The sequence below is a fragment of the Trichosurus vulpecula genome, chromosome 3, assembly GCF_011100635.1.
Source record: "Trichosurus vulpecula isolate mTriVul1 chromosome 3, mTriVul1.pri, whole genome shotgun sequence".
NCBI classification, from domain to species: Eukaryota; Metazoa; Chordata; class Mammalia; order Diprotodontia; family Phalangeridae; genus Trichosurus; species Trichosurus vulpecula.
The window spans coordinates 1,517,183-1,536,402 of record NC_050575.1 but is presented as its reverse complement, the minus strand read 5'-3'; the positions used below and the strand labels follow the sequence as shown (position 1 = coordinate 1,536,402).

General features: G+C 44.0%; 1 protein-coding gene and 1 long non-coding RNA gene across 4 annotated transcripts in view; one reads left to right on the top strand and one right to left on the bottom strand.

Moving 5' to 3' along the window:
• The window catches only part of DNAJC18 (DnaJ heat shock protein family (Hsp40) member C18), a 34,967-nt gene extending 20,899 nt beyond the window's left edge, over positions 1 to 14,068 (bottom strand). Inside the window, exons 1-3 of one of the 3 annotated variants that reach the window (XM_036749458.1) lie at positions 13,696 to 14,068; positions 12,582 to 12,953; positions 4,981 to 5,126 (exon numbers count right to left, since the gene is read on the bottom strand). In XM_036749458.1, coding sequence (XP_036605353.1) covers positions 4,981 to 5,126; positions 12,582 to 12,685 — 250 coding nt within the window. In that variant the 5' untranslated portion in view covers positions 12,686 to 12,953; positions 13,696 to 14,068. Of the gene's footprint in view, positions 1 to 4,980; positions 5,127 to 12,581; positions 12,954 to 13,256; positions 13,421 to 13,695 lie in introns of those variants that run through there. The other 2 variants (XM_036749457.1, XM_036749459.1) reach the window with 2 other exon arrangements.
• Positions 14,069 to 16,323: 2,255 nt separating this feature from the next.
• Positions 16,324 to 18,316, top strand: LOC118841810. Its single transcript, XR_005009870.1, has 2 exons — positions 16,324 to 16,420; positions 17,907 to 18,316. It is a non-coding gene; the product is annotated as an uncharacterized LOC118841810 (long non-coding RNA).
• Positions 18,317 to 19,220: the final 904 nt, after the last annotated feature.

Genomic DNA, 19,220 nt, shown 5'->3' with positions numbered 1-19,220 from the left:
AAATGTTTATTAATAGCAAGATAATGTGACACTTGGATATTTACTTCACATCAACAAACATTTATTAAGCATTTCTTATACATTTGACTTATCTCATGCCGCATTAACTCAAAGAAGGTAGACGAGGAGATTGCATATATCACTGAAGTTCTGACTAAAACACCATCTTCCTGACTAGGAGTTCTGCTAAGTATTTAGAACAATGGCATAGCTACTTAACCATTCCAGTTACACGAACCTCTCGATAAAATAATAGTAAACTATTGTACTGTGTCCTTCCCCTCGCCCTTCTTTTAAAGACTGGATCTCAAGATCTCCCTTGGCAGTGGCTGGCAGTGAAGGGACTCCTCACAGGCCTGATCCCACTAGTGATGGGCAAAGGAGCTCTGACTCACTCTATTTCTGACCTGAGCTTGTCTGTCTGTCCTTTAGCAGTCCTCACCCAACACTTTCCCCAGCCCCCTGTCCCAGCCCCTACCAGTTCCCAGGGACTCACCAAATTTGATGCCAAATTTAGTCCTGACATACAATCCGCATAGCCCACTGTGGTTCAGAACTTTCCTAGTTCCCACCACGCCAGGCCGTGTTCTTAAACAAGTGTGCCAAGGGCATATGGAGAGACTACTTGTTTAACTTTTCAGAGTGGTTGTGGAGGAGAATTAAATAGACCTAAGATGGTACATCAAATTCCCGAAATATTTACTAAGCACTTCTTGTACAACCTTGGGTAAACTGCTTAGCTTCCTTGAGCCTCGGTTTCCTCATCTGTAAAATGAGAGGGCTGGACTAGATTTGTTCTAAGTTCCCTTCCGATTCTAAATCCATGATCCTACTAAGTGTAAGACATCCGGGGACACAAAGATGAAAACTAATAAAATCCTCCACCTCTAAGGACCTCACAGCCATTGGGAAAAGACTTGGAGAAAGGTAAGGAGTGACAGGACCAAAGAGAGAAAGATCAGACAAAATACCCCAGGAAACTGCGAGAAGGGAGAAAACACTTGCAGGTGGAGGTAACAGGGAAAGCTTAGAGGAAACAGGCACCTAACCTGAGCCTGAAGAAAGACAAAGATTTGAGCAGGTAGAAATGAGGAGGGACAGCATTGTGGGCAGAGTAGAGGGCCTGTGAAAATTCACAATGGTGAGGATGACAGAAGTTTGAGAAATAGCTCATAATCCAGTGTGGCTGGAATGCAGTGTACAAAGGGAAGTAACACAAAGACTGGGAAGGTAGGTGAGAATCAGACAGTAGAGGGCATCAAAGACCAAGCTAAGGAGTTTACATTTTATCCCAGAAGCAGTGGGGAGCCACTGAAGGTTTCTGAGCAGGGGAGATTATTTTAGCAGTTATGTGAGGGGCAGATTAGAAAGGTGTGAGAGTGGAGAAACACCAGGCTACTAAAAATATTATAGGCTAGAGGTGATGAAGACCTGTAGTAGAGAAGCGAATCAAGAACACATACAAAAGGTAAGGAGAATCAGTGTGGTATCAGGGGAAGGGCACTGTTTAGAGTGAGGAAGACGTGGGTTCAAAGCCCACCTCTATACTTGGGGAATGTGTGACTACGGGCAAATCACTTAAACCTCTCAGACTACCGTCTCATCTGTAAAATGGGGATACCCCAAATAGTTGTGAGAATCAAATAAATATAAATAAAACACTGAAAACCTTAAAACACCATATAAATGTCACCTAATACATTGTGAAGATAAAACTGACAAGACACGGCGACTGGCAAAGTGGGAGGTGAGAGAGAAAGAGGGAAGAATCAAATATTAGAGAGGTTACAAACCTGGAGGAGCAGGAAGACAGGGGCATCATCAATCCAATAAGCATTTATTAAACACCTACTAGCTGCAAAAGCCTCGTGCTAGATCCGAGGATGCAAAGACAAAATGTAAAGCACTCCCTTTTCTCAAGGAACCTGGATTCTATCGGAAGGATATGATATGTAAACAAGTAAGCGCATGCGTGGTAATTTCAGAAGGAAGGGGAAAGCATTAACTAAGCAAAGTCTTATTGTAGGACAGCAGTTCTTATTCTCTTTGGTCTCAGGACCCCTTTGTACTCTTAAAAATTACTGTGGACGCCCTAAAGCATTTTTGTTTATGTTGGTTGTATTTATTAATATTTATATTAGAAATTAAAACATCTTTGTATCATTAGGAAAATGGTTTTGACCTTGTGGACCCCCCGACAGGGTCCTGGGGACCCCCAAGGGTCCTTAGACCACACATCGAGAACTGCTGGTATAGGGAATGGCACACAAATTGATCCATGAAGGAAGGTCCAGAGCTGCTAAGGGCATAAGGGACAGTCTGGGCAGAGGCAGAGAGAACAAGTATGTTAGTTTTGCTGGAACATAAGAGGGGACAATAAAGCTAAAAAGCCAAGCTATAGCCAAGACTACAAAAGGCTTCTAATGCTGATCTGAGGAAGCTCTGAGGGTCCTGGAGCAGTAGGGACACAGTCAGACTTAGGCTTCAGGAAGATCATTTTTGTTGCTGTGTGGAGGATGGACTGGAGAGAGAAGAGAGTGGAAGCAGGAAGACTATTTGAAAAGCTGTTTTGAGAGTTGGAGAGATGATGAGAGGCTCAACTTGGGGAGACAGCTGTATACATAGAAAAAGGACCTGATTTGAGACATGCCTTGGAGGGAGAATCTAACTGGGTTTGAGGAGCGAGGGAGAGGGAAGAGTCAATGGAAACAGGGAAGTTTGGTGGAGGGCTAGATTTAGGGGAGAAGATTGTGAACTGAGTTTTGGACATACTGAGTTTCAGATACTGATGGGGCATCCAAGTGGAGATGCCCAGCGGAGAGGTGGGTAGGTGGGATTGGAGCTCAGGGACTGGACAGACAGATGTGAGAGTCATCAGCACAGATGCAAAAACTGAACCTGTGAGAGTGAATGAGATCGCCAGGGAGAGAAAAAAGAAGAGCGCCTAGGATGGAGCCAAGAGAATCATCACCTCAGGGGCGGGGGGAGGAGGAAGAACTAGTGAGAGAGACAGAGGAAGAGCGATCAGACACGAAGGAGAACCAGGAGAGAACAGTCTCATGGAAGCCAAGGAAGGGGAAAGTATCCAAAAGGAAAGGGTGGGCTTAAGCTCAAAGATGATGGAAATTGAGACTTAATAACTGAGAGGTCTCTGAACTCTGTGAAGAACCTCCTGTTTTTAGTGCCAGTACTTCATTTCACAGATGAGGGAGCTGAAGCTTAGAGCGAGGTAGGGGCTTCCTTGACCTAGGGAACATAGCTAGTAAGTGGCAAAAGTTAAGATGTGGACACTTACATTACAGTTTATATTATGGTTGAAACTGATCTTACCCTTAAGACTGACCTTCTGTCTAAAGCCTATTTTTTAACATTATGTTTTGGAGTGCTCCAAAATTTCTTTACTTCTGAAATAATAATGGAAATAAATAGAGAAAATCGTTTTATCTATAAAAGTTGTTTTACATGCAACTTTTCAGGAATATATTCAATATATAAAACACCATCAAGCTGAAATCAACTATATTCCTGGGATAATGAAGAAATTTGCATTGAGCTGACAAGAGCAATCCAGAACATCAGATCGCTACCAAACTGAAAACAAAGTCCGCATTAAGCGGCAATAAAATTCTCATCAAACACACCGGTGGGCACGCCAGACCACCGAATTTAATGACCGCACCGCTTCTGTTTATTAACAGCTGAGGGACTGCTTGGGGGCTGTATTTTTGTAAGGAAGCTTGTTCGGTTGTCTGCTGGGAGGTTTCAGTTGTCAAAACAAAATGCATTAATACTTGAAAATATATGTACATATATGTGTGTATAAATGCACACACATACATAAAACAATGCAGTTAAACACCATCTATAATCTCTGAACTGCTGGCAATAAACACGAGGTTGTGGGAAAAAAAATGAGGAAGGAAAATAAGAAGAAATCTACTTGTCTGCAAGCAGTAGGTTTCAAAGAAAACCCAGTATTCTTCTGTTTTTATAATTTACTGAGAACCTCTCTGTACATGTGATTCTATACACAATTGTGTTGGCAAGCAAAATGGCCTTTGTTTTCTTTGAGTAGCTCAGCGTATTTCATTGAGCCTTGCTGGGTGCTGGGCCCCAGGCCCAGAGCTCTATCAGGTGTGGAACCTATGTGGGTGCGGATTGGTGACTGGGGTGGGGCCCAAGATGGGGCTGGCTAGGGGGAGGTGTTGACTCCAGAGCCATGCCCTATTGGGTGTTGACCTAATCTATGTGGATGTGAACCTCCCAGGGTCCTAAGGGGAGGGGCCAACCCAAGAGCCAATCACCAGAGCCTGGGTTCTGGTCATTTGGACGACGCTTGATGACGTCAAAAACTCTATAAGAGGAGAGAAGACAGCTTGAAGATCCTTTTCTGTTGGAGCTCTTTGCTGCAGCAGTGGTGGCGCATGTGACTCTGGGCGAGCCCTTGTTCCGAGCTCCCGGGCTGAACCTAGATGTTGGTAACTATGAATCGTATTGGGTCTGTCTGTTGATGTTTGTACTTTGTTTGTATTTTGTTCTGAAGTTCAGAGTGCTGACTTTTTCCCCTGAACTAAGTGAATGCTGTCTGTATGCTGGATTAAAGTAAGCTTGTCAACCCCTTCACCTTGCTTTCCTTGGTTAAGCAGATCAAAAGAACCTGTGCTGTTGGCAGCTTTCCAGGTGCTGGCTGTGGGTGGATCTTACCCTCCCCCCCGCCACCCCCGCAGAAGCTACTGGCCGGATTGTTGAAATGACAATACAACTAAAAGATGGGAGCTTGTAATACTCATCACAGAGAAAGCAACACTTATTCAAAAGTATCATGGACAAGGTGGGGATTTAATAAGTCCACTATTTAACACAACTGTATACTGTAGTCCCCGATGAGATAAAACAATTACACTTCTGACTGAACAAAATGCTATGACAAGATCTGAAGGAGTCTACTGAACAACTCAAACATGACTTCAGCTACTGTACCTTTAAAGGCTTCTGTGGCCCCCGGTGCACAGTTCTTATCCGGGTGAAATTTCCGGGCCAGTTTTCGGTAAGCTTTCTTTAGATCCTCATCGCTGGCATCTCTGTCAACTCCCAGAATTTCATAGTAACTTCTGCATTTCTTTATCCTAAAAAATAACACGTCAAAAGTAGTTGTGCCTTTCAAGATGCTTTCACATGGTTCATTTTGTTTGCTTTGTACCACTAGTGAGATATCATCTCCATTTTACAGAGGTGGATTCAAGACTCGCAAAATGCTAGAAATGGAAGGAACCTTCCAAGGTCTTCATCTAGACTATAGAAACCCCTCCCAGCTCCAGTCTCATCCATAGAGCCCCTGCAATCTGACCGCCCAAAAAAATAAAGGGAGATCTTCACCTGTGAGGAATGAGATTGTGAAAGCTCACTCCATCCATCAACTTTCTAAATGGAACCTCGGAGCTGCGTAACTCTACCTGCTTCTCTTGTAGTAAATGTCTCTAACATACCACTTTTGGCCATGTTCCATGTGTGAATTTGTTTTGCTTGGCTATGAGTATTTGTTACAAAGGTTTGGCTTTTTTTTCCCTTTTTTCCACAATGCAGGACAGATGAGAGAGAAAAGAAAATAGATGCTTGTTAGTTGAAAACAAAAAAATAAAACCTGTCAACCCACTCTCTCCTCCCCCTTTCCCTATGGTCACCATGCTCCTGGAGGATAAGAGATCATAGATTTTGAGTTGAAAGGGTGCTTGGTGATCATCTAGTCCAACTCTATCATTTTAAAGATGAGGAAACTTAATACCAGAGAGGTTAAACAACTTACCCAAAGTGGCGGAACCAGGATTCAAACGTAGGTCCTCTCACTCCAAAGCCACATCACCATTCCACTACAAACCGTGTCCTGCTGCCCTGCCCTCTCTAAGCTTTCGTCCTTCTCATTAGCCCCACACCTCCCATTTAGGCCCTGCCTTCTCCTGCCTCTTCTCATTCCCCATTCTCACGAGGTCTGGAAGTCAAGACTTACACCTTTCTCTCCCACCATCACTCAACATTTCCTCTGATGGGATGCCAGCTGGTCAGACCACTCTCTCCTGAACCTGGTAGCAGCCACCTGCCAATATCCGAGTCACTTTGCCACCTTTTCCTATCACTTTGGCACTTGGCTCACAGTCTTCTCTATTCTTTCCCTTGGCATGATTCTGAGAAACTTCAATATCCACAATGATTCCTCTCAACTCTCTGCCTTCAGTTTCTGTGACTTCTGCCTCCATTTTACTGTAGTCAACCATAGGTGTGCACACCCCAAACGCACTCTATGAACATTTATGGTCTTATCTCAAAACCACTATGCCTCCAAAATAATGAATTCTTAGAAATTCCCCTATTATCATGATCATCTGTCCTTCAGTCTCTCCTACTCATTTATTCCTCCCATATCCGTGTTCTTATCACAACCTTTGGTTCCTTGACTTTTTTCTACTTTCCCTTCATTCCTACGTTTTCTCATTATTTTCCTTTAGATTCTAAACCTTTTGCTTCTTTAAATGAAATTCATTATTTTGTTTAGCGATACAAAGGACATTCTTGGTAGACCGATCAGCAGTGCATTAATTCATTTAGGTGCCATTTCTTATCATACTGGCCCAGCACTGATTGTTCTGGCTATCTCAGCCCTTCTCTATTTCTTTAAGGAGCTTTTGGTAACAGTATCTACGCCACACTGGAATGTGCCTTAGTAACTAACACCCAGGTATTTGGCATTTTGTAATTGTTTTAAGCGGAGTTCCCCTTTTTATTACTTCCTCCTGGATTTTGATACTGCTGTGTAGAAATGCTATTGCGATTTGTTCAATCTATTACTGTCTCAATTAGTTTCTATGCTAATTCTCCAGGATTTTCTAAGTAAGCCATCGCATCATCACCAAATATAGAACAGCATTTCCTTTGTTGCTGTTTATGCTTTTAATTCCTTCCTCCCGTCTCACTGCCACGACTAACATTTCTAGAGCTGTATTAAATGACGGCAGTGAAAAAAGGCTCACTTTTCTTTACTTGTGGATTGGAAAAGTTGCATTTACCCGTTGCAAGTAAAGCTAGCTTTTCATATACGCTCTTTCTTACCAAAATACAGCCCTTCCATGCTGGACTTTGTAGGGTTTTTACTATAAACGAGTGTTATATTTTGTCAAAGTCTTTTTCTATATCATTTGATATAATCACATGGTTTCGAATGTTTTTGTCTTTAAAATGATTGTCTTCCTACCATGAAACTATCTTTGCATTCCTTGTATAAATTCAACTTAATTATAGTGAAGAATTCATTGTATGTGATGCTGAAGTCTTTTTTCCAGGATTTCATTTAAAATTTTTAGAATCAATATCTTCTAATGATATTGATCTATAGTTTTCTTTCTTTGCTTTATCCTTTCCTGCTTTAGGTATTATTTATTTTCTCAGTAATCGACACTGTCACGGCCTTACTTTCATCCCTACCAAACCTCATCTACTCTATGATCGGTTATTTTAATAATGTTTTCACCTTCACTCAAGAGTCACTTGCCACCCTGACAGTTCCACTATTTCTACCTTGCTAAATCTCAATCCTAGATAACACCCCAAATCTGCCTCTTCTGGTCCTACTGTGGTATATGTATGAAGCACAATGGATCTGGAATCAGAGGAAATGAGTTCAAATCCCAATTTTACTATTTATTACCCGTGTGACAGTAAGTCATTTACCCTCTCTCAACGGACATAACTGAACTAGAACAGGGGTTCTCAATCTTTTTATGTGACATGGACACTTCTGTCAGCCTGGTGGAGCCTACAGATCCATCTCAGAATAATGCTTTAAATGTATAAAATAAAATACATAGAGGAGATTACAAAGGAAACCAATTATATTGAAATACAGTTATCAAAATACTTTAAAAAAGTTCACAGACTCCAGAAGAAGAAGCCCTGGACCAGAAGGGTGATCTCTAAGGTCTCTTCTGGTTCTAAACCCTTTGATCATATGAAACTGTAAAACTGTGCTAGGTCCACTACAAATTTAAGCTATTTACCCCTCAACTTACTGCTGAAAGGCTATCTTCTTCCTTATATCTTGACTTATCATCGCCTTCTCCACAATATCTATCACAAAACTCAAGGTCTTCCAAAATCTGACGATTTACTTTTCCAGTCTTATTTCAGGTTAGTGCCTTCCCATACTGCAAGTTCCAGACATAAATGGACTACTTTTCATCCCAGTCTTGTCCGTATCTGCTTTTACTCAAGTCTTCTCCTATGCCTAGAATGGATCCTTTTCATTTGTACCCGCTGAAGCCCTTTCACTCCTTCAAAACCCAACCTACGCAACAGCTCCACCAAAGAGCTTTCCTTGACACACCATTCTCTATAAAAATGATCCCTAAGTTTTTTTGTAGCACCTTCCCTGGTCCACTCCTTTTTATTTTTCTAAATGGTTCTCCCTTGCGTCAGTTATTTGTGTATCTCTTCTGCCTTTAGATGGTGCATTCCCCGAGGGTAGTCTGTGTTAGATTTATTCTAGTATCCCCAGCATCTGGCATGTGCCTTGCATGCAAAATAGGTTTTAAAAATGTCTAAATGCAATGGGGGGGCGGAGCCAAGATGGCGGCTGGTAAGCACGGACTAGAGTGAGCTCCGTACCCAAGTCCCTCCAAAAACCTATAAAAATGGCTCTGAACCAATTCTAGAACGGCAGAACCCACAGAACAGCAGAGGGAAGCAGGGCTCCAGCCCAGGACAGCCTGGATGGTCTCTGGGTGAGCTCTATTCCACATGGAGCTGGGAGCTGGGAGCTGGGAACGGAGTGGAGCAGAGCCCAGCATGAGCGGCGTGGACGATCCAGACCAGAAGCCGGGCGGAGGGGGCCCTAGCGCCCTGAATATGTGAGCTGCGGCAGTTACCAGACCCCTCGACCCACAAACACCAAAGACTGCGGAGAAGGTTAGTGGGAAAAGCTGCGGGGAGTGGAAGGAGTTCGCGGTTAGGCTTCCAGCCCCGGGGGCAGCGGAGGTGGGGCGGCTACAGCTGTTGTTACTTCCGGCTCCAGGCCCACCTGGTGGGAGGAATTAAGTGGCGGATCACAGCAGGGGTGCACAGCCTGCCGAAGATCTGAGCCCAGTCTGGACTGGGGGTCCTTGGGGAAGGAGGAGTGCGGCTCTGACAGAGCTGGCACCTCCCCCCCAAACGTAGAACATAGAACTCTGTAATCTACAAGCAGTCATACCCCACTGAAAAACTCAAGGGTCAAGTTAGTTGGTTGGGAATATGGCCAGGCAGCGAAAACACACCCAGATTCAGTCTCAGACTTTGGATTCTTTCTTTGGTGACAAACAAGACCAAAACATACAGCCTAAAGAAGACAACAAAGTCATAGAGCCTACAACCAAAGCCTCCAAGAAAAACATGAACTGGCCCCAGGCCATAGAAGAACTCAAAAAGGATTTGGAAAAGCAAGTTAGAGAAGCAGAGGAAAAATTGGGAAGAGAAATAAGAAGGATGCGAGAAAACCATGAAAAACAAGTCAATGACTTGCTAAAGGAGACCCAAAAAAATACTGAAAAATACACTGAAGAAAACAACACCTTAAAAAATAGACTAACTCAAATGGCAAAAGAGCTCCAAAAAGCCAATGACGAGAAGAATGCCTTGAAAGGCAGAATTAGCCAAATGGAAAAGGAGGTCCAAAAGATCACTGAAGAAAATACTACTTTAAAAATTAGATTGGAGCAAGTGGAAGCTAGTGACTTTATGAGAAATCAGGATATTATAAAACAGAACCAGAGGAATGAAAAAATGGAAGACAATGTGAAATATCTCCTTGGAAAAACCACTGACCTGGAAAATAGATCCAGGAGAGATAATTTAAAAATTATTGGACTACCTGAAAGCCATGATCAAAAAAAGAGCCTAGATACCATCTTTCAGGAAATTATCAAGGAGAACTGCCCTGATATTCTAGAGCCACAGGGCAAAATAGAAATTGAAAGAATCCATCGATCGCCTCCGCAAATAGATCCCAAAAAGAAATCTCCTAGGAATATTGTTGCCAAATTCCAGAGCTCCCAGATCAAGGAGAAAATACTGCAAGCAGCCAGAAAGAAACAATTTGAGTATTGTGGAAACGTAATCAGAATAACCCAAGATCTGGCAGCTTCTACATTAAGAGATCGAAGGGCTTGGAATGCGATATTCCGGAGGTCAATGGAGCTAGGATTAAAACCTAGAATCACCTACCCAGCAAAACTGAGTATCATGCTCCAAGGCAAAATATAGATTTTCAATAAAATAGAGGACTTTCAAGCTTTCTCAGTGAAAAGACCAGAACTGAATAGAAAATCTGACTTTCAAACACAAGAATCAAGAGAAGCATGAAAAGGTAATCAAGAAACGGAAATTGCAAGGGACTTACTAAAGTTGAACTGTTTTGTTTACATTCCTACATGGAAAGATGATGAGTATGATTCATGAGACCTCAGTATTAGGGTAGCTGAAGGGAATATGCATATATGTATATATGCATATATATATGTTTATGTATATATATAAGTGAATGTGTATGTGTGTATGTATCTATGTGTATATGTATGTATGTATGTGTATATATATATATGTAAAAGAGAGAGAGCAGACACAGGGTGAGTTGAGGATGAAGGGAAGATAGCTAAAAGAAATAAAATGAAATTAAGGGATGAGAGAGTAACATACTGAGGGAGGGAGATAGGGAGAGATAGAATGGGGTGGATTATCTTGCATAAAGGTGGCAAGAGGAAGCAGTTCTGTGGGAGGAGGGGAGAGGGCAGGTGAGGGGGGAATGAGTGAACCTTGCTCTCATCAGATTTGGCCTGAGGGGGAATACCATACATACTCAGTTGGGTATCTTACCCCACAGGAAAGAAGAGGGAGGAAGATAAAAAAAAAAAATAAAAGCCGGGGGATGATGGAGGGGAGGGCAGATGGGGGTGGAGGTAATCAAAACAAACTCTTTGGAAAGGGGACAGGGTCAAGGGAGAAAATTCAATAAAGCGGGATGGGTTGGGAGGGAGCAAAATGTAGTTAGCCTTTCACAACATGAGTATTGTGGAAGGGTTATACATAATAATACATGCGTGGCCTAGGTTGAATTGCTCGACTTCTTAGGGAGGGTGGGTAGGAAGGGAAGAGGGGAGAGAATTTGGAACTCAAAGTTTTAAAATCAGATGTTCAAAAACAAAACAACTTTTTGTATGCAACTAAAAAATAAGATACACAGGCAATGGGGCGTAGAAAATTTATCTTGCCCTACAAGAAAGGAAGGGAAAAGGGGATGAGAGGGGAGGGGGGTGATAGAGGGGAGGGCTGACTGGGGAACAGGGCAACCAGAATATACGCCATCTTGGAGTGGGGGGGAGAGGGCAGAAATGGGGAGAAAATTTGTAATTCAAACTGTTGTGAAAATCAATGCTGAAAACCAAATATGTTAAATAAATAAATTGCATTTAAAAAAAAAAATGTCTAAATGAATGCATCTAATCCAAAGGAGTGATTTTACAACTGAGGAAGCAGAGGCCCAAAGAGCTAAAGTGATTCCAAAGGACTCATGATGATGGAAAATGCTACCCGCTAACCAGAGAAAGAACTCAGCAACTGTGAATAAAGACCGATGCATACTATTTTTCACTTTCTTTATTTCTATTGTGTTTTCTTCCTTTTGGTCTATTTCTTCTTTCACAACACGACTAAGATGGAAATATGTTTTACATGATTGCACATGTATAACCCGTATCAAATTGCTTACTATTTCAGGAAGAGGGGAGGGAGAAAAATTTGGAACTCAAAATTTTAGAAAAAATGTTTAAAACTGTCTTTACATACAATTGGAAAAAATAAAATAGTATTTTTAAAAAGAGCTAAAATGATGTGTCTAAGATCAAATAGCTGAATAACAGCAGAGCAAGGATTAGCATTCAAGTCTCCCAAATCCCAGTTCAATGTTCCTTCACATGACCTGCCTAAGATTACACAATAGAGCTGAGATCAGAACCTTGGTTTTTAAATTCTGTATTTGTACCATTCTTCTATGATATTTCTTAAGTACAGAGTATATATGAAGCAACTCAGGAGAGGAAGGCAGTGGGTATAACAGAATGAGTATGGCTCTGGAGTTAAGAGGACCAGGGTTCAAATCCTTACACTGATGCCCACTACTTGTGAGCAAGTCATCTAATCTTCCCTGTGCCCAGTGGTGGGATTCAAATGAATTAACAACTGGTTCTCCACAGAACCGAGCGCCACCTTTGCCAACAACCGGGTCGGCGAACCCAACCTAAAATTAGGTACCGGTTCTAGTGAACCGGTGCGAACCAGCTGAATCCCACCACTGCCTGTGGCTCGATTTCCTCATCTGTAAAAGGAGGGCATTGGACAGATAGCCTCTAAGGTCCCTTCCAGTTCTACAACTACGGTCCTATCACTCCAATCCTCTGTACCACGCTCAAGGTTCACGCCACCATTGTTTATTCACATGTGGGTTACATGCTTTATTGATGTAAGCGAGAAAATGTGAATTCCCTAAGATAATATAATAGGATTACCTCTGCACCCCAAGTAACTGTTCTTCTGTGTAGGTCATGCTAGCCTCTCCAGGCTGAGCCTGACTTCTCTCATTCTCAAGCTTCTTTTCCTTCTTAGAATTCATACAGTTATGGCATCCACAGAAGTTAGTAGTTTGGTCAGCTGGGTATTTATTTCTTCTAAATGCATCAATGTATGCTGCAAAGCAACAGCACCTCCGTTAGGCCAAGTACTGTCCCTGAAAATCGGCCTCTCCTATCTGACTCAGGAGCTTTCTGGGTGCAGACAGGAATCACAGCCACATCATTCCCGAGCAGGCGAGTGTGGGGGCCATGCTACGGATTTTATATTGTCTTTTCAATGTCCAGACCAAAGCTGAATAAACACCTTCCCTAGGAAAATAACACAGAAAACACGGGAGGAAATTAATAAGGGCTCACGCAGGGTGCCGGGTATAGCGAGTGTCTTCACATGTCAATTACACTAGTCAGTCAGCAAACAGTCTGGGTGCAGAAACAGGACTCCCCGGCTCTGGCCCAGCAGCCCCTGACTCAAGGGAATGCCCACGTTTTCAGAGGCAGATGGCTTCCTGGTGTTACTGTCTGGTTATCCGTGTTCAAAGCAGACAGCTAAGAAGATAATCTATGAGGGACTGCCCCCTCCTACCGCACACACACCCTCCCTCCTCTACTTACGGCTAAAGCCCGCTGACCCCTGGCCCTGGGATGCCCCAGTCCGGCCCTGTGCCCTGGTATGGCGGGAGCTGAACTGAACCCTCAACACACACCGAAGGAACCTGTACATTTCAAGGTGTGTGCACAGAGGGCCCGTTAGTGTCAAGGGCCGGCTTGGGGTACGCATGCGCGCGGAGGTGACGGGGGCAGCGAGGGGGGGGGCCCCTCCCCAAAGGGAGGGGGAGGGGCAGAGCAGTCCCCTCCCCGGTCCTACCTCCAGGTAGGGCCGGGCGTAGGAAGGTGGCCCTTAGAAAGGACCAGCGAGAAAGGGACGTTTCCTGCCCCGCCTCGGGCCTGGACCTGCTCCCGGCGCTCCCCGGGGAAGCCCAAGGCCCCTGCCTCCGCGCTGCCCCCCGACCTGGGAAGCTCCCGTGCAGGCCCTACCCCCCTGCCCTGGTACCTTCGGTCCAGCGGTCCCTGCTCCCCAGAGTCGCCTTCATGTCGGCTCCTCTCAGCAGCACCGCTAGGCCGCAGTGGCGCGCGGAGGAGGATGCAGGTGGGGGGGGGGGGGTAGAGAGGAGGGCCGTGGGGGGAGGGGAGACGGTGAAGGGGGAGACGGAAGTGGGAAGGAAAAGGAAAGGAAATAGGACCGCGCGGGGATCGCCGGGAACAGTAGTCCCGGCCCTCCCGGACGTACCAGGCGGTGCGATTACGCCGGACTACAGTTCCCGGCGCGCCCTGCGCGCAGGGTTGTCGCAGTATGTAATCGTAAAGATTAAAGGACGGGGGCGGGGGATGCTTGGGGTGAAAGCTGAAAGACGTAACGAGGGAGGCATGAGCAGACGCCACGAAAGGAAATGTTTTTCTTGCTCGGTTACGTCCGTGACGCATTTTGTAGCCTTGTGACCTCCTAATACCCGGTATCGCCGTAAGCCTTTCCATACGTGCTCTCATTTGAGTCTCCAGGCAGTCCTATTATCGGTACAGACGAGGACCCTGAAGCACGGCGAGGTTAGCTAGTAAGTGGCCAAGGAGGAATTCGAACCCAGGGCTTAATGATCCCAGGTCTGACGCTGCACCACTTGCCTCTACAGAGCTGTACTAATCCTGACGGGGTTTGAACTGAAATGACCCCTTGGCCGCTTGAACCCGATGCAACGCCGGGCAGCTGAGAGGGGAAAACCCTCACACCCAAAAGTAGGAGTTTCCCACACTTAGAAACAAACTTTTACCAAAAGGTCCAAATCCTAGAACCCCAAGAAAACCTGTCGACTATTCAGGGGAGTAGAAAAGAGACCCAGGGGTGATTCCCTTTATTCGGGGCCAACTGCAGACGGCTCCTGTCCCACCTAGGCCCCCCCACTTACTCAAAGGCCACGTCTTTGTTTCATTGCGCGGGCCTGACCCCTCTTCACCAACACCCCCTGAAGTGCCACCTCTAACAGGAAGTCTATCCCCTGGCTTTGTTACTTGCTATTTGTGTGACCTTGGACAATTCACTTAACCCTTCGGGACCTTAATTTTCTCTTAAGTAAAATGACCTCTAAGGTACGTTATAACTTTAAACCCCTGATCTGATTGTTTTCCCAGTTACTAGGCCATCTACCCTCTTTGAAATTACTCAGTATCTACTTTGTAGAGGCAACCCAGAAAAAAATTTTTTTTAATGTAGCCCAGGGTTCAAATCTGGTGCATTTGCTTAGGACTTTCCTCATTGGTAGAGGTGAACACCTATCACTTTAGGATTCCCCGACGAGGAAGAGTCAGCAACAGTTTGGGAGAAGAGAGATTTTTCCTTATTCTAGTTTTGAGAGAGGGCACACACAGTTCCAGGCTTTCTTCATGGAGATACCCTGTAGAGGGAAAAAGACTTTGGAAAGAAGCCAACATGTAGAGAAATCAGGGCCTCGACACGTCCCAGAATTTCCAGTTTGCTACACTGGTAACTTTGGGAAATTTTCCCCTGAATGAGATTAAGGACTCTCAGTTAAGCTCATTCCCAATGAGAAAATTCATTCACTGTGTATTATCTGGTATATTTCAGTCTGTATCATTTCTCTGATTTCTGCTTGCTCTCTGCTTGGATGGATGAGTTTATTCTCTGTCCATAGTCTTTATGTAACTAGCATTTGGTGAGAAGGAATTAACCATCGGATCATCTTGGGGCACTCCTTCCCTCGTTAAAGGATAAAGACCAGAAAAGCAGTTTGAACCTAAAAATAATTTCTCCTAGACTAGTACTGTTTAGGGTGGCAGATAGATATAATTCTAGTCTGTATCTCCTCTCTGAAGAGTAAAGCAGTCCAGCCTTGTGGCTCAATCTCTTGATCCCCTCCAAGCAGGAATCAAAGTCTCTTTTGGATAGCAGATGAGACTCCAAAAATATCTATTCATGTATTCCTGTGAGCTGTGTAGATGAACCCGTGTAGACATACACATAATCTACATAGGGAAGATACACATCATTCATATATAATTTGTTTACTTTTCTATGTACATGTTTCCCCCAATAAGTAATTTCCTTAAGACAGAGATTATTTCAGTTTTGTCTTTATGTTTCTAGCACAGCGAGGTGTCAGATGACATAATGATAACTTAACAGTTGCCTGTGGAATGAATGAGTAGCTCACATCTTTTCCTTCTGACAGGGCACTCTGCATTAGGAGATCAGTGGAAAGTAAATGAGGCAGTGCTCTCTGAATGTCCTTAGCCAGTTTTCTTTCAGCTCATGTAGATCTATCTGGCTTCTGCCAAAGCCCAGTTCCTCACTGATTATATCCCTTCATTGGGCACCACTAAGGTCATACATATCCCATCCCCCTCCAGGCCACTCAGAGAAATGGGTGGTATTAATTAGTAGAATTGGCAGTCAGGAAAGCTGAGATTTAGTATGGGCTATTCAGTGTGCTATAAAGCATATAATGTCAACCATGGTTTATTTTTATAAGTGTTTTAAGATTTTTAAAAGTGTTTTTTTAATTAAAAAAAATTATGTGATTTGATATTTGTAAATAGAATATAATGAGCATGAAGACAAGGTCTTACCTTCCCCCCTCATCTTCTTTTCAGTTCTTCCTGGCCAATGTGTCTTACCAGATCAGTGTTGCAACCTGGTGGCCCCTCCAGGAGATATAAGGCCTTGGAATGAAATGGAACCATAACAATAGGATGTGCCTGTCCAAATGGTGGGTCATTACCTTAACAGTCCCAAGTAGTGTCCTCTAAGTTCCAGGAAACCCCCAGTTCAGTATAGGCAACCTCCACCTAGGTCATCCCAGTCTCAGGCATCTCCCTCCATGGCCCAAGCAATACCCACTTCAGCCTAGACTCACGCAGCCTTTTTAGAGGCCCAGCTAAAGTCACTGGATAGTGTGTTCTGGGAGCAAGAGCCCAGGGTAGGTAGGACAGTGCATAAATCAGAATGAAAGGAGAAAGAAATCCCACTTTTCCTATTTCTGCTTGCTTTGGGCATCTCCCAAGACCCCATGAATGCCACAGTTTTGGGGGCAGGAAGAATTGAGTTAAAAAGTATTTTTCTCACAAATATCTGTCACCAATATAAACTTCAGTTTTCTCATTTGTAAAAATGAGACAGTTGGTTAAGATAACCCTTAGTGCCCATTCCAGGGCTGAACCTGTATTTCAGCTCCTGTCTCTATGTACATGCTAAGGGACAAGGAGGGAAGAGAAGAGATTATATTCTGAAGCACTGAATTATGCTCTCCTACACCCATGGTGTCAAATGCCCTCATTTGACAGAGTGGAAAACTGAGATCCAAGGTAATTATAGGGCGTTAATGCTTTTTGACCTTCGATTCTTCTCTGCTAATCTGCTGAATTTGACATTGTGAATCATACTCTCCTTCTGAATACTCTCTCCTGTCTGGATTTTTGTGACATTTCTCTCCCCTGGTTCATCTTCTGCCTGTCTGGCCTCTCCTTATTCTCGTCATATACATTCTACCCTTTAACTGAGGGTGTTTCCCAAGGTTCTGTCCTAGGCCTGTTATACTCTCTCTCCCACTCTCCATTCCCCTTCCTTCCTTCCTCCCTCCCTCCCTCCCTTCCTTCTTTCCTTCCTTCCTTCCTTCTTTTCTTCCTTCCTTCTTTTCTTCCTTCCTTCTTTTCTTCCTTCCTTCTTTCCTTCCTTCCTTCCTTCCTTCCTTCCTTCCTTCCTTCCTTCCTTCCTTCCTTCCTTCCTTCCTTCCTTCCTTCTTTCTTCCCTCCCTCCCTCCCTCTCTCTCTTTCTTTTTCTTTCTATAAACTCATCAGCTTCCAAAGTGAAACTATTATCTTTATGCCGATGACTTTTAGATCATTTACATACCTAGCCCCAGTGTCTCCCCTGAACTTCAGTCTTGAATCACTGCTTGCCTATTGGACCTTTCAAACTGGATGTCCCACAGGCATGTTAAACTCCACATGTCTGAAACCGAATTTGTTAACCTTATCCCACATCCTGCCCACTTCCAAACTTCCGATTATTTCCCTCTAATGTATCCCTACTCTTCCAGTGTTTCAGTTTCTCAGTCTGTAAAACGTAAGTAATGGCACCTGCCTCCCAGGGTCGTTGTGAGGATTGAATGACTGCGCAGTGTTCAGCCCAGCGCCTGGCGCACAGTAGGTGCTAAATATGTATTAACTATTATTATTATTATTATCGTATATTAGCCTCCCTTTGAGGTTGTACACGAACTGCTCAGTGTCAGATCGAAATCCCCCAGTGCAGCTGGCCTGCGTGTGTGCCCTGGTCATTGGTTGATCAGTCTCTTCCCTGGGCCTGCGGCTTACGTCGTTGGGTGAGGGAGCTGAGAGGAAGTCGTCTGATAAATATCTACCATCCTGTTGTCTCGACATCAAGGAGGAGATGCGCTGTCAGGGACGCCCAATGGGCCCCCAATGCAAACTTTCGCCAAAGATGGATCTGTCGTTTGCGTGAGGACTTTAGTGGGTTGCTTCCAAGCGAGATTCGGTACAGGAAAGTCTATCTTCGACCCCATCCAAGGAGTGCTCTTTATTAGCGTTAGCAGCTGTTACTATTCACATTTCGAGAAGCAATAAATCCTTCATATCAAAAGAAATACTTTCTTCTCTTGTGACCAACAGTGCAAATTTCCAGATTAGCTGGGTAATTGGTAGCCGTACAACAGAAATCATGTGGCCCACTAGAGAGGAATAGAATTAAATTCAGCCATCATTTATTCAACACTTACTAGACACAAGCCACTGTGGTGGGGGTTGGGGATCTAAGGATGACAAAGCAACTCCCTCCTCTCAGGGAGTGCACCTTCTACCGAGGGATACGAGAGAGAGAGAGAGAGATATATATATACAAGTAAGTATAATGCCAGCTAACTCGAAGAAGAGTATTAGCAACTGGGAAGGAGGAGGAAATCAGGGAAACTTCACAATTGATACTTGAATGAAACTTGAAGAAAGCAAAGAATTGTAAGAGTCAGAGATACAGAGGGAGTGAATTCCAGACATAGGGAGGGGAGAGTGGGCAGGGGCGCCTGTGCTAACGTATGGAGGCAAGAAATAAAAAAAAACAAGCACAGAAAAGAATCCATGGTCCAGTTGGGCGGGAAAGTAGAGTGTGGCTAGTGGGGTAATAGGAATTATCTGCAAAGATAGGTTGGAACTAGATTGTGGGAGGGTCTAAGGAAACAATGGGGAGTCACTAAAGATTGTGGAGCAAGAGAGTGTGTCTTGGAAGAGTATTTTGCCGGTTTCTAATTAGGAAGCTATAAAAATAGTCTAGGCTAAAAGTTAATGGGTAACTGAACGAGGGAGGTAGGCCATGTAAGTAGAGAGAAAGGGACGGGTAAAAGAAATGTTGTGGAGGTAGAACTGAAAGGACTTCGCAACAGATAGGATATGGCCTCAGACACTAGCTGTGTGACCCTGGGCAAGTCACTTAACTCTGTCTCAGTTTTCTCATCTGTAAAATGAGCTGGAGAAGGAAATGGCAAACTATCTTTGCCA